General features: G+C 36.3%; 1 protein-coding gene across 1 annotated transcript in view; it reads right to left on the bottom strand.

The window, feature by feature from the left end:
- si:dkeyp-121d4.3 (uncharacterized) overlaps nt 1-16,437 on the bottom strand; it is a 40,813-nt gene that overhangs the window by 9,690 nt on the left and 14,686 nt on the right. Inside the window, exons 8-13 of the mRNA XM_067422597.1 lie at nt 14,055-14,192; nt 13,856-13,945; nt 13,625-13,741; nt 2,900-3,127; nt 2,036-2,173; nt 1,695-1,799 (exon numbers count right to left, since the gene is read on the bottom strand). Of these exons, the coding sequence (XP_067278698.1) occupies nt 1,695-1,799; nt 2,036-2,173; nt 2,900-3,127; nt 13,625-13,741; nt 13,856-13,945; nt 14,055-14,192 (816 nt within the window). The remainder of the gene's footprint in view (nt 1-1,694; nt 1,800-2,035; nt 2,174-2,899; nt 3,128-13,624; nt 13,742-13,855; nt 13,946-14,054; nt 14,193-16,437) is intronic.

The raw sequence follows: 16,437 nt of genomic DNA, 5'->3' as shown, positions 1-16,437 counted from the left end.
CTTAATGGGCCAGATGGATGGGCCCGTGGCTGGATTGGTAAAGGGCAGAGCTCCAGTCCGACTCAGACGCCAGCAAGGTGGAGGTGGAGTACTGGTTTGGGCTGGTATCATCAAAGATGAGCTTGTGGGGCCTTTTCGGGTTGAGGATGGAGTCAAGCTCAACTCCCAGACCTACTGCCAGTTTCTGGAAGACACCTTCTTCAAGCAGTGGTACAGGAAGAAGTCTGCATCCTTCAAGAAAAACATGATTTTCATGCAGGACAATGCTCCATCACACGCGTCCAAGTACTCCACAGCGTGGCTGGCAAGAAAGGGTATAAAAGAAGAAAATCTAATTATATGGCCTCCTTGTTCACCTGATCTGAACCCCATTGAGAACCTGTGGTCCATCATCAAATGTGCGATTTACAAGGAGGGAAAACAGTACACCTCTCTGAACAGTGTCTGGGAGGCTGTGGTTGCTGCTGCACGCAATGTTGATGGTGAACAGATCAAAACACTGACAGAATCCATGGATGGCAGGCTTTTGAGTGTCCTTGCAAAGAAAGGTGGCTATATTGGTCACTGATTTGTTTTTGTTTGGTTTTTGAATGTCAGAAATGTATATTTGTGAATTTTGAGATGTTATATTGATTTCACTGGTAAAAATAAATAATTGAAATGGGTATAAATTTGTTTTTTGTTAAGTTGCCTAATAATTATGCACAGTAATAGTCACCTGCACACACAGATATCCCCCTAAAATAGCTAAAACTAAAAACTAAAACTTCCAAAAATATTCTGCTTTGATATTAATGAGTTTTTTTGTGTTCATTGAGAACATGGTTGTTGTTCAATAATAAAATTAATCCTCAAAAATACCACTTGCCTAATAATTCTGCACTCCCTGTATATAGATATCTTAAAATGTCCAATTTTAAAGGCTCAATTTTAAAACTCAAATAAAAAACAAATACTCTGATTATGTAATGCGTATGAAAGATGCATCTCTCTATAGGCGCGTTCACAATACAGCAGAGATTTAGCATCATCAACACATTTGCCGACACAGAAAACACCAGTTTATTAATAAACATTTAAAATGCCTCTTTTAGGCTTTAAGCTCCTCTGAGCTTTATGTGTGCACTTGAGCGTAAGGCATATATTCCACCCTCTATTATATGGTCGTCATTTAATTAATATAAACATGCAATCAATCGATTAATTACTTAAATGAACCCATTCTAGTTGACTAGGAAAATCTTTCTTTGAGGGCAGCCCTAGATCTTTGGCAACTAGTAGTGGATCTCATCACTTGAGTTGGGATTATTCCATACATGGTGACAGCAGAATTCCCCTTTCCTCAAACTTTGTCCCAGTGTTGTTGTATATTATTCATTTTGTATAGTAACCGGTCATGGAAAAATATATTCAACAAAAGTGAAAATGGGAAACCCTGACCAAACAAATGAGATGGTCTTTGTTCATGTAAAAGCCAAAATACTTGCGCACTACAATGAAGTTATTAAAATGTTGCACATATGCTAAAAGGAATTGAACAAGAGGGACATGAATTTGACCCCTAGTGCTGCACAGTGTATTGATATTAATCAGGTTTAGACCCACCAACTCATTTTTGGATGATTAGTAAAACGAGTAGTCGTGCAAGCCCTAGTATGTAAATTTTACAACAAAAAAAAACTGATGTACTGCACCTTCTCTTTGACCCCAAAGGCCTCTAATTTTGGTGCCGATGTGAAGACACTTTCATTCAGCCTTCTGATTCTAACAGCACGCTTTCCCCCTTCAGCGACTTCACTCTTCAAATAGTATAGCAATTATATCAAAAAGCTGGATTGACAGATCAGTATCCAAAATGTATCCTTTACTTTTCCAGCAAAAGCCAGAACTACAGTAACAAAATACTGGGCATGAAATTTTTTAACAGTTACAAAAGGTTAATGAACAAAATTTTGTAACTGTAGTAACACAGTAATAATGTAAAGCAACAGATGATGCAGAGTTGATCATGATGTTTCAGCGGCTGAGAACTTACCGGTACTAACGTAAATTCAACCTTCTCAGACAAAGTGAGTTTGGTGTCCTCCATAACTTCACTTATGTCAAATAATAGCTGTGGGTCCTGTTGTGTCTTGATAAACCCAAAATTACCATCCAGCTTGACAACAAGACCCTAATAGATGGAAGCATGTCATAAGCAGAAATAAATCTTTAAATACCGTACAAAGATCATATTTTAAAGATCAGCACTGGCAACAAGAAAGAATAATACTTTAAATATGAAATTAAACTACCTGGCAGCAGGTGACCATCTTAATAAGTGAGCAATTGAGTCATTTATTCAAACGATTCGTTAAAAAATGAGGCAGTTGTTTATTAATGAGCCAATGAATCTTTTAGTCAACCGATTCAAAACGCTGAATCATTAAGTAATGAAACATGGCTTCACTTGCCCCTTCAAAAAAATCCACTTGTCCCGAACAAGCGTTAATGTTGATTGTTCATTGGGGGGCTTATCAAGTCAAAAATATTGAGAACCACTGCTATAATGGCTTAATAAATTATTATATCTTTCGTAGAACTGATAGTTACTCCAAACAACGCTTAACTAAAAAAAGTTTGGCGCATTCCCTACACTTCCGATGTTTGCTTTGAATTAATGGAATTTCCTTGCCTGTAACTTTAATGTCCCATTATTAAGATCAATGGTGCAAGTTAATTGTGCAAACCTTAGAAAGCTAAATGCAAGCTAACTGTTAAGCTAAGACCAAGATATGGGCGCAGCTGCTAATCAACTGTTGTGTCTACTTCAAAACAACTACCAAGATTTTATATAGACTCAACATCTTGTGTTAACTAGCCTAATCACCATGGATGAAAACAACAAAAGAACACTCACTATCTTTCGTTGCTCTTTAGAGTCTGTCAGGAAAGTTTCTGGCAGGATCTCTACATTCACAGCCCACTCCTCCTTCGTTAAGCTGTTGGTGGAAATGTTGAACTGGACCTTGTCACCGACCATCATGGTGGCCTTTGTGATCACGTCACGTGACCGAAATGATAACTGTTTCTCAGAGCCCTCCACTGTGGTGACCAGAAGACCCAAAATGGGCTCTTGCTTGTCCATCTGCAAACATAAATACATAAAATTGGAACACAACTGCTATAAAAATTTAAAAATACCCACACCGGTTTTATAAATAATAATGAAACGCTCCATGCATCTTTTCAATCAGCACAATGGTACCCTTCCAAAAAAAAACTCTAATTTCTCAAAACTACTAGGGTAACAAACAGTTTTTTTTTTACATGCATTTATGGAAGCTAAAAAAAATCTCTAGTGCTATTGTACATTAAAGGAACTGTATGTAAGAAATGTATTTCAAAGAATCATAAAATAGCACTGATATGTCACTAGACATTAAGAAATTTCCTTAAGTTAATTTCTGATGTTGATGTTGACATGTTGTGTTTTGGCCTGAAGCTCCGCCCTCCATTTATCTACCAATCACGAAGTCAGCAGTGTGTGGGCATCCGGGTTGCCAGATCTGCTCTAGTTACCACAGCTGCAGATCTACAAACGTTCCTGCTGATCCTGCAGCCAATCTGGCAACCTCGAGTCGGGGGGGGGGGGGGGGGTATACACCTCTCCACAGTCATTTGAAAAAGATTGCAGTACCAGTTTTGGCCACAATCTTACATACACTTCCTTCAAATATTATCTTTGTGTATTCAATCAAGACCATTGCTTATCCATGATTATAAGCATGCTTATTTTTGCTCATTTTGCATGGGGTAAAGAGATTACCTTACATGACTTTAATTTAAAGATGCATTTTGTTTTTGTTCTGAATGAGTTCTGAAAACAGTCTGCAGCTAGTCCCGGTCTAATCTGCTTTCTGTAACCAAATGCTGTGAGAAAGAACTAGGGAGTAACACTCCTTTCTGTAGCCAAGGTCAGTAAGGCCTTGGAAGAGTCTAGGGAGTCAGATTAAATGTTTTCAAATAATAAAAAAACAAAACATATACGTACAAAAGGTAAATGGTAAATGGACTGCATTAATATAGCGCTTTTAACAGACCCTATGGCCATCCAAAGCGCTTTACATTTTGCCTCACATTCACCCATTCATACACCGACGGCGATGTCAGCCATGTAAGACGCCATCCAGCTCGTCGGGAGCAGCTGGGGTTTGATGTCTTGCTCATGGACACTTCGACACTTGGTCAGGTGGAACCGGGGATCGAACCACCAACCTTTCGGTTTGTAGACAACCTACATGAACCACTGAGTCACTGCCGCCCCAAGGTAGTAGGTACGGGTAAAAATATATATAGATTTATTGATTTTAATTGATCCTCATATTGAGAAACTGATATCAGTTCTTTAATACGAAGAATCAATCTTTCAGTCTGTGTTAGCCTGGATGCCAAACGAACTTAGCCCCGCCCACAACATTTTTAGGTCGGGCGGTTCAGTCTGGCATCGCTCCATAGAGGAGTAATTATCCCCGAACAGAAACTGTTCAGACCAATGAAATCATCAGGGCGGCCATTAGACGATGATGGACAGATGATCAACAGTAACGTAATCACGTCATCAAAGGAGCTTGGATTATATTTGTTCGAATCCTAAACGGAGAGTTTGTATCTGCATTCACCTTCACAATTTCTCTCAGAAATGATGATCATGTTGGGTAAGTACTCTGTGTATCATTAAATTATTTTATTTTTTCACACCACCGGCAAAGATCGTGTATTTCAGCCTGATTCCAGCACGCGTGCACAGGGTTGACAAGAAAAAATGGCGTTTGGAGGGTAAAATGTGTGTTATTTTGGCAAGGTTGCCGGCTAAAATTCGCACTCATGGGTCTATACGTCACATAATAGTCGCTTCAACCCGCGGATATAGAAAACAACCCGCGGAAAAAAACGCGGACTTGGCAACACAGTGCAGTTAAGCTCTGATGACATTTGACAGTGCGTCGCTTCGTTGCTCTGATTGGTTGTAGGTCTGTCCAATTGAGGTCTTTCCTGGTTCGGTTAAACGCGCCTCATAATCACAGCCCAATGGAGCAGTTTCAGACTCATATTCTGACTAGAAGTATGACCACGTCAGTCTAAGTCTCTGTAGTTTCCATTGATGAATGCCATATACTGTACCTGTGAAAGGCCATAATCAATCTATATTGAATTGAATCAAATAGGCGTGGGTGATATTGGCCAAAAACTTGCATCATGATATCAGGAATTTTATTTCACGATAACGATATACATCACAAATCATGATATAGTTATTTTTGCCTCAAATAAGGTTTTTGATACCACTGAAGTTCTTACCACCATTGTAATAGCTCTATTTATTATCAAACCCATCCCAAAATGTAGCAACAGTAAAAACTGCATTTTAATAAATTTTAATAGCTTCACCTTATATCTGCTTTTTATAAATCTTAGCAATCAAAATTGAAACAAAATGTGATTAATAAATCACAGGCCTAAAGACTAAACTTTTATTGGCCATCGTCACTTATTAAACAGGGACTGTCGTGTTTTTCGCACTGCAGCTCCGTACAAGATCTCTCCCTCTCTCTCTGAACCGCAAAAATGTCTCTCTGCACTTAGAAACTGCTGTCGATATAGAATTTGCGAACGTTTATATAGCAATAATAAAAAATAGTAAGTGCATTTACTTCCTTTCTCCAGTAGTGACAGCAGAACCGAATGTCAGAGCTTATCGATACTGCAGTCTTTTATAATTTTCACTGGGGCTCATTTAATACAGCGTTTCGGTATCCTGGCTCCGCCCTCCTACATACTTCCCCTCAATCCCCTCAATGTCCAATCAGTGAACAGAGGGAGTGGCTGAGAATGATAACGCTAGATTGAGATGACAAACGTCACGACCAAACATTAGCGATCGGTATGGCAGATCCAGAGTGTCTCTGGGCAGATCCAATAGTTTTAAACTTCATCAAGGAAGTTAACGCTTATCAATGGAGATTGGCCAGACTCTCAGTACAAATTTGATGTAATTTCTGGTGGAACCAGGCTAGTGTTTCGGTACCCGTCCATAGCTACCTATACAGTTTACAGTATTATCAATAAGAAACATTTAGTTATAATTAAATTAACTTTTTTTGTTATTTTTGGACCAAAATGTATTTTCGATGTTTTAAGAGATTCTAATTAACTAACTGATGTCTCATATGGACTACTTTGATGATGTTTTTATTCCCTTTCTGGACATGGACAGTAATGTGTGCATACACTTAATAGATACGCTCTCAGACTAAATCTAAAATATCTTAAACTGTGTTCTGAAGATGAACGGAGGTCTTACGGGTGTGGAATGACATTAGCCCGAGTCATTAATGACATTTAATTTTTGAGTGAACTCACCCTTTAAAGGCACAATATGTAATGTTTCAGCATTAAAAATATAAAAGATCACTATATCTATGTTATATATTTTTTAAAGTTGTGTGTTTACATTATCCCGACAGTTCCAATTAACTTCTAAATCCAGAGAAATTAATATTTTAATTCGAAGACACGGACCGTGTCTTTATTTCCGTTATGTCGCCAGTCTTTCACGTCATATCCACTTTTGCGTCTTGCTTCCTGCGGAACTCGGCGGAACCATAGATATCTATGGGCGGAACCGCCAAACTCAAAGAGGAACACTGACAGACAGTATAAGGGGAACCCCCGTATAAAAAAGTCTGTATGATAATGGATCATGACTACTCTTTGCCTGTACGTTTTGCCGGCTCAACAAAGCGCAAACGTAAGGGTGAAAAAAATGACCCGAGAAGATTTTGGGACAGTAGAAGAAGCAAGAGAAGTGTAAACCTTGGAGAAGCCTTTAAAAAATGGCGAAATCTTCGTGACAAGCTCGGACTGCAGAGAGATGCTGATCTCGCTTGCGTTTTAATAAACAGGTCATTTAAGTAACCATTCAGCTAACATAATAATCATATAATCATAACATGCTGTATGTTTGCATATTGCATAGCGATCTTGACCACATTGAGACGCGTTTAGCTGAATACGTATACATTTTGTATTGTATCGGCTTTTCAAACAGGCGGATTCTGTGTTTTTGGAGACTGAAACAGCTTTTTTTTTTAAAACTGATTCAAAAGTATATTTCTATCCGTATATTTGGTGACACGATGATGTCATGTGTAAAACGCAGATGGACTAGCTATTATTGGTTTTATATGTAGCTGGAGAAAGTAACGTTAGCTTCATATGGTAATATGCCACTATCTTGGTCAATTAATATAAGGTGACCGTCACTTTTATCATATGTTAATACTAGCTACATATAATATTGATTTAATAATGATCTACTTATTCATATATCTCTGAGTTCCAAAATAAATGTTTATTAGAATGATTGATGAACGTGGGGAGCGACACAGCGCGTGTTCCAATGAACAACGTATTGCTGGTGCTGGTTCTCTCATTTACTGTTTTATGTTGGTAATGATAAACTAAATTGAAATTTATTTCCTTATTGAACAGTTGATATACAGAATGTTCGACAATCGCGGATGCCATGTCAATATATCTATAATTTGAGTAACTCAAATTATGATGCGCGGTTAATATGTCAACATAGCCTACCAACGTATAGGTATGTTGACATAGCGACCGCCCGCACAACATTCTGTCTCGCACATTATCTAACGTTACTGATAAGTTTGTTAAGTAACGGTAGCTTGCTGCTATTTCATTAGATTGACATTACATAAAGTGAAAAGCCGTAACTAAACTTAACAATAATAGAGATGTAATATAACAATCAATTACCTTGTCAGTGAACATGTTTTCTGCTGGAGATGCCAGATTCGCTGGTTGACAGTGGCAATAATGACAACAACTCCCATGAGCCCACGCACTTTCCCGACGTCATCAAAGTACGTCAGTTGTTATTATTTTGAATGAGTGACCCCTAGTGGCCAAAAGTTGCATACTGCACGTTTAAGGAATGTGTCATTCTATGTTTATGTGTTTTTGATACGTGACCTTTGTGAACCCTCTGTGTGGAAGCTGCAAATGAGAATAAAGAGGAAGTTGAGTGCGGCAGCTTGTGCGCGCGAGGGTGGGGGTATAAAACTTTCAGACACAGAGGGAAGGAGACCTTCTCTCTCTGAACGTTCAGAGTGATGAATGCCTTTCAACTCACACAACCACACAACTCACACAAACCAGGAAGATGGCGGAACGCGTGGTGCACGCTGACAGCAGGGCAGGAGTTGCAGGTGCAAACGATTCCGATTCTAAACCAAAAATTGGTGATAAACCTGATTTTAAAGTTAAATTTGATCTTAAACTTAAACAAAGTCAATCTACTGCTGACTGGACACAGAAGTGCTTTGTTGTAGTTTATATTGTTCTCCTCTTGATTTTATCATTGCGCTGCTGTTGGCCGACAAACATATATCAGCGGCGACAAAACAAGCAAGCTGTTGTTACTATTTTTGACTCAAGTAGTCAGCTCACTTCTTTTTCCGTGATATTAAATAACGGGAAAGCGGCTTTACCAACGAAGCAATTGCGCTCAATTGAAAGAAGAAAGCCATCTCAACTCTTCCGAAGGACAATAAGCTATTTAGCTATCACTCTTTTGTTGGCGAGCGATATTCATCAAAACCCTGGACCTAATTTTGACCGTGATGAATTACACCCTGCTGGAGTTTGCAGACGGCAAGGTATCGGTACTTTTAAAGTGCGTGCTCAAAATGAGATCAAGGAGAGCTTACATCTGTTTAAAACAATGAATCATTCAAAAGTTCTATGGGATCCACGCTCCAAGCCTAAAGGATTACTAATGGGACATTTAAATATCAGAAGCGTTGCTTCAAAAACTGAACAATTGGAACAGTTACTTACAAACTCGAATTTCGATTTGCTTTGCTTGTCTGAAACGTGGTTGACAGAATCATCGCCGAATACTGCATACTTGGTCCCGGGATATAAAGTCTTCAGAAAGGATCGAAAAGTTGGGAAAGGTGGTGGACTCCTAATATATGTGAAGGACTGCATAAAATGTAAGGAAATTGAATTTAACACTTTAGTAGATATAGAATGCATTGCTGTAACAATTGTTTTATCCCCATGCATGGCATTTACTGTTGTTGGTGTTTACAGACCTCCATCATCAAGTAGTATATTTTATGATAATTTAAGAAAAGTTTTAAAAGGGTTTGATAAAAGTAAGGAACTAATTCTGTTTGGGGATTTTAATGTAAATTGGATAGACAAATTACATAGAAAAAAGCTTCAGGAGATAGTAAGTCAGCTTGATCTTGCACAGTTAATTCAGGGCCAAACCAGAGTTACTTCATCATCTAAAACTCAAATAGATTTAATATTTAGTAACAAACCAGAAAGAATAACTAAGTCAATGAATTTATTAACAGGGTTATCCGATCATAACCTTATATTAGTAGTAAGAAAATTAACAAAACGTAGGTTAGAATATCAACAAGAGAAAGGAAATGTGCTAAATATTATACCAAAAAGATTGCTAAATGAATTTGAAGAGAAATTAAAAAAATTAAACTGGAATGAGATTCTGTACACAGATAATGTAGATGATGCTTCTGAATGTTTAATGGCCACAATTAATAAGGTCAAAGGTGAATTCAGTAAGAATGTTAAATTTACTAGAAAGAAACAGAATTTACCTTGGCTTAATGAACAGCTATGGAAGTTAATGAAACAGAGAGACCATGCCTTGAAAACAGCACTCAAATCTGGGTTGGCTCATGACAGAAGAACATTTCAGTGCCTACGTAATAAAGTTGTAAAGGAATTGAGAAAAGCAAAAGCTAAATTCTTTATTGAAATTATAAATGATGCAAAGGGCAATAGTAGACAAGTTTGGGCAAATATGAATAGAATACAAAAGAAAAATAGTAACAAAGGAAATAAAGATATTCAATTACAAGTTCAGGGAAATTTAATTCAAGACAAGCATCAAATTGCTAGTGTATTCAATAATTTTTTTATAGATTCAGTTCAAAATTTAGCACAAGGGTTTAGCGCAAGAAATAAGGACATTGTGCCATTAAACTATAATGCTCCTATTTTTAATATTTCTGAAGTATCCGAGTCTAATATAATACACATTTTGGGTCAACTTAAGAGTTCTAGGGCTAAAGATGTCTTTGATTGTGATTCTACGTTTGTTAAAAAGTATACACATGTTCTTAGTACACCCATCACTCATCTGGTTAATTTGTCAATAAAGCAATGTTATTTCCCGAATGCTTGGAAGTCAGCAGTAATAACACCGATTTTAAAGAATGGTGATCCTACTAATGTAACCAATTACAGACCTATTAGTATTCTACCAGTAATTTCCAAAGTAATTGAAAAGGTAATTTGTAGCCAATTAATAGAGTTTTTAAATCTTGGTTCTTTTCCTCTACATCCAATGCAGTTTGGATTTAGGGCACGTCATTCCACAGAGACGGCAAACTGTTACTTTGTTGAACAAATTAAATCCAGTCTTGATGGAGGAGGTGTTGTTGGTGCTGTCTTCCTAGATTTTAAGAAGGCTTTTGACACTGTAAATCACAATGTACTTTTATCTAAATTGTCAAAGTTTAATTTTTCTATTAATACATTAACATGGATGGAATCATATCTAAACACAAGGAAACAATGTACAAGAATTAATGATATATGCTCATCGTTTTTTGACTGCACTATTGGAGTCCCACAGGGATCTATTCTTGGACCAGTTTTATTTAGTTTATATATTAATGATCTACCCACTGTGTGTCCAGAGGTCCAATTTCAGATGTATGCAGATGATACAGTAATTTATACCCATGCTAAAACAAAAGAGCAAGCTGCTATCAAACTGACTGCTGCACTGGATAAAATCTCAGATTGGTTAAACTACTCATGTCTTACTCTTAATGTGAGTAAAACAGTGGCAATGTATTTCTCTATTAAAAGAAATGATAAGCATCATCCAGATATTTTAATTAAAGGTGAAGCAATAAATATTGTAGAGTATTTTAAATACCTGGGTGTGATTATAGATTCAAATTTAAATTTCAAGAAACATGTGAAAAAGGTTTCTAGATGTGTTAGAGCAAGCTTAATGGTTTTCCGGAATATTAGACATCAGTTACCTGTGGCTGCGGCGAAGCTTTTTATGCATACAATGATTTTCCCACATTTGTCGTATTGTGCTACAAGCTGGTCTCAAGCAAATGTAACAACATTGAAGCCATTATATAATTTCTATAAGCAAACTGTCAAAGTTTTAGACAAAAAATCAAGGAGTTATCATCACTGCATTATCATCAGAAATTATAAATTATTGACGTTTGATAGTTTTTTATTCTTTGCAGATATGTGTTTGATGTACAAGTTAATTCATGATCTTGCTCCACCACCTCTTAAACAGTGTATTACTTTCTGTAAAGACAACTCTAGGGAAACCAGGGCATCTACTAGAGGCGATTGTTCAGTAAAATTCAAAAAAACTGTATTTGGACAATCTGCATTCTCATATAGAGCAGCAGAAAGATGGAATTCATTGCCGGTTCATATTAGAGATTATACATCATTTAGTATTTTTAAAACGGAACTTAAATTATGGTGTAAGAAAAATCAGTTATGTGATCATTAATTATTTTAATTATTGCATATATGTATGTATGTATATGTGTATTTATGTATGTATATATGTATATGTATATATATGTATGTATGTGTATAGATGTATGTATGTGTATGTATATGTGTGTGTATATATGTGTATATGTATGTATATGTATATGTATTATGTATATATGTATATATATATATATATATATATATATATATATATATATATATATATATATATATATATATATTTTTTTTTTTTTTTTTTCTTTTTTTTTTTTTTATGAATTTCTATCTGATTCAATATTTCTAATATTCTGATATTATTATTATTATTTTTTATTTTATTTATTTATTTATTTATTTATTTTTATTATTTTTTTTTTTTTTTCCCTTCTTCTTTCTTTCTTGGATTGTAATTGAATTCTGTAATTGTATTGAACATCATCCTGCCCAGGGACCGCAGATGCAAATTAGCTATTTTAGCTAACTCTGGCACAACATTTGGGTTGTGTATGGTCCCTGTTAAATAAATAAATAAACTAAACTAAATAAACTAAACTTTCTCGCAAGAAAGAAACAATTGTTAAACCTTTCAATACTTCTCTGAATCCTAATTAGTTTGAAGATAAAATAATTTCCATGTCACAATACAAAACATATGATACAGGGGTTACTATCCGATAAATTGTTATGCTGTATATTGCAATATTTCTTTGTTGTGTTTTATTTTAAGAAAGATCTCATTAAAAAATAAAGAACACAAGTAACTATTTTATTTAATTAATACAGTATCATTTATAATCACTAATCACCATGGTGTGCAATCCAAGTAAAGGGAAATAGTAAAGTGACTGCAGGATCATACACTTTATGTGGATATGTTTTAAAGGTTCACAGTATAGCAGTTTTTCTATTTAACAACAGTAAGCGCAGTCCATTCCTGACTGAATGAGTGTTCGTTTTATATTAAATACTGTAAAGCTGTCTTCTTTAAAGGAGTCTATTGTATTCCATTTCAAGTACTGAACTGCAGAGCTGGTGTATCCATCACTATGATCAGATGATTTCGGTCTGCTGCCACCGCTGTCAGTTTTGGAGTGTGTTTATTTTGTTACTGATAGAAAAACGTGCAGTACATATTTCTGTCGAAACGGATGTCGTCGGGATGTTAAGCGAGCACTCAGATTCAATGCATTTCCCGAGTATTGGATTTTAACTTGGCCTGAATGATTTAAAATGACTCCTGTCAAGTTCCTTAGTGGCTTCTTTATAGCTGAAGCCAAAATGAGTCCACACTTCAGCTCTGTGTACCGCAGGAACAGAATAATTGTTCGTGAATAATCGTCTGGGAAGCCGGGTTTGCTAATGCTAACGCACGCACCTTCACCTTGCGCTTCTCTGAATCCGCGTCAGTTACGCTCTATTATATCTATTATAACACTGTTACTGTACACACTCTGTGTAGTATCAGAGCATATTAATGAAGTATGAGTACAAGTACAGCAGAGTAGTATCAGGCCTGATACCGATACTGGAATCAGCGCATCCCAGTATATATATAATATACTATATATAATATATATACTTCCACCATCAGCTGTTTTCTGTCCACCATCAGCTCTGTTTCTGTTCACCATCAGCTCTGTTTCTGTTCACCATCAGCTCTGTTTCTGTCCACCATCAGCTCTGTTTCTGTTCACCATCAGCTCTGTTTCTGTTCTGTTTTCTGTGTTGGTTGATTGTTTGTAGTATTCTATATTTTTACTTGTTATTCATTTTTTTTGTTATCCCCCCCCCCTTTGTTGCACTTTGAGATTCTTCGGAATGAAAAGTGCATTATAAATAAAATCTATTATTATTATTATTATTATTATATTTACGGTCTTACATTATTCCTTATCCAGCACAAGTTTATATACATTTACTGAAATACTTTTTCAGTTCCTTATGTTCAGGTTGGTAGATTGTGAAGGCCTACCTCCTTTTCTTTGGTTGGGCTTTTCTTTGGGGCGATTCTGATCGTCCCCTCATACTTCTCACTGCTTACATCGACCCCTGACTCTTGAGAACCAGCCGACATGGTCACAGGCTTCCACTGCAAATGTAAACGTGAATGTGATTTAGAAGAAAGTAGAAGTTAATGAGCACAATTTCCTAAAGTTATCTACAACAGGACAACTATGAGTGAACTTTTTTTCTGTCTAAATACCTTGTCGTCATTGCCTTTTGCTTGCTGATTAAAGGTCACAGAGCCCTCGGGCAGCTTTTTGAGTCGGATGGCCTTCTTTGTGTCATTCACCTTCAACACACAGGATTTGTATGTTATGAAGCTCTGAGAACTATCAACAAAAAAGCCAAAGATACAGTGTGTACTGGTGAAAAAAAAAGAGCCTAATAAATTTCCTCACATTCAAAATAGTGAGCTCCACTTCATCCATGACATTCAGCTCATCATCTGATAAATGGTCAGCAGCAGAAGCCGGCAGGTTATTATGTTTCTCTGTCATGATGGTCAGGTTTCCATCGATCTTGTTCATGACCACACCCTGTGAAAAAATATAAATAATAAATATATTATGTTTTCAGAAATTTGTTTTAATAGTTTGTCTGTACAAAACATAAGTGTTTTAGGTGTTAAACCAAGCTGAACGCAACATCTCTTTAACACTGTGGTCTCTAGATAATGGCTTGGGTCTCTGCTTCAATGTAAACATGCATTATTTCATATTTTTGCCCATTATCTGCTAGGCTAAAATGCGAAGCGACAAAGTAAAAATCACACATCTCAACAATTCATTCATATCTAGCATAAAGGGTCAGGACGAAACTTACACTGCTGGTCAAAACCAGCAATATATAATATATTGGAATATACCAATGCTTTTTTAATGTTTTTGAAAGTAGTCCAAGGTTGCATTTATTTATGTTTTTTTATTTTTTTTGTCGTATTTATTACATGATCCTTTATAAACAATTATAATATGGTAATTTGATCCTCATGTATTATGAATTATTACTGGGACTCAATTATTAATAATGGTGTTTATTATTTTCAGTATTAAGTTAAGCTTGTGGGTGTCCATTTTTAGCCGATCCCGGAATAATCTGATTTTGGTTCACACTGCCAGTGATTTTTTGGGATCTGTGTGTGCATTCACACACATCCTGTAAAGATGCTGTGAAGACACGTGACATCAATGCGGCGTCTTAAGTTTGCTTATGATCTGTGATATCTCTCGAGAAACCACACTTGTGCTTTTTTTTCTGATTCGAACATAAATCGAATCGCATACAGTTCCACAACTTGGCGAACATAGCAGATCTTAGCGGATTACATTTTGGGAATATTCAGCGTCATATCATCACTACGACACAACACTTACGGCATTGATTACAGCTTTTGTTCACACTGGGCATGTTCCGGGACTGAGCTTAATTAGGACATGGTGTACACTACTGGTCAAAAGGTTAGAATAGATATTATTTTTTGTGGACATTTGAAGCCCTTTAACATTGCGTTGTTGATCCTGAAAAATTGCAAGAGTGCCTTCTGTGTGGACATGTCACATGTGAATAAAATAAGTTTGAGATTTATAAATTAATGCATTCCTTTTTTATTCACAATTTGTACAGTGTCCCGGGTTTGTATTTTATAATATACAATTAATAATTTTTCTATTATATACACACTGTTCACTCAATGCTTCATATATATTTAATGATATGGGTCAACTCATTTCCTCTTGCTCTCAAGTTAACTTCAGTTTTCAATTTTTTTTCTCAAGTATCATTGCCAAGTAAAACTGCCTTAATCATACTATTAACAGACACACTCACTACTTTCATTTAAAAGAGTCAATGTAACTCTGGTCCAAACATATGCCTCTAAAACCTTTGAGGGCATTTAACCTCTTCTCCCACACCCCCATTTTTGGCATGTGGGGCATAAACAACATCACATTTACTCTACAAATGAATGCAGAAACAACTTAAAAGACACTCTTTTTTTTTTAAATATTTGTTGTAATGGCATTTTTTATGAATAAAGGTTAGTATCACTGATACTAAAACTGCTACTGATGTCCCTATGAAACGTGTTTGTTTTTTTTAAAACAATAATAGACATTCAACATTACAATATAATTGAAATCTATCAATTTCAATTAGGCTTCAAAAAATTTACTTTTAAATGTAAGTTTAATTAAAGGTGCACTATGCAGCTTTCGTCCACTGGAGGGCGCCTATTCAAAACAAATCGTAGTTTGATGACGCAAAGTGTGAGCGCAGCATCTTGGGAGATGTGGTCTTCTCATCACAGCCGGTGAAAAATAGGACTCGGGCAGAAATCACGTTCATGCATGCGGTTATTAATGTTACTGTAGTCTAAAGCAGAGCAGGACCGAGTGTTATGGACCTGAGCACAGCTGCTGGAGCAATTGTTAAACAAATACCCGCCTCGCGAATACCGGGACTTTTATTATAAAGGGACGGGAGACAGTCGCCGGGCGCCTGCACAGATCCGCTCTTCCGGTTATGATTTTGAGGTAATGCAGCTCTGTTTATCATATTAGATACATTTAAGTGTGTTTAAAACGATGTTATGACTTTACTCCGTGCGTTCACTTGTTCACACTGCTAAGAGTAAAGCGCTCCTGCCAAATAAAAGCCGAAACCGAGGGTAACGCAGATATGACGCAATTGACTGGCGACTCCTCAAACGCAATGCTGAAACGTCCCTGTCCTTAGTTAAAATAGCAATTTTCTCACAATTTACAATTAGTTGGAAACATC

Source organism: Pseudorasbora parva, chromosome 17 (assembly GCF_024679245.1).
Source record: "Pseudorasbora parva isolate DD20220531a chromosome 17, ASM2467924v1, whole genome shotgun sequence".
Lineage (NCBI taxonomy): Eukaryota > Metazoa > Chordata > Actinopteri > Cypriniformes > Gobionidae > Pseudorasbora > Pseudorasbora parva.
This window is presented reverse-complemented; position numbering and strand designations above follow the sequence as displayed.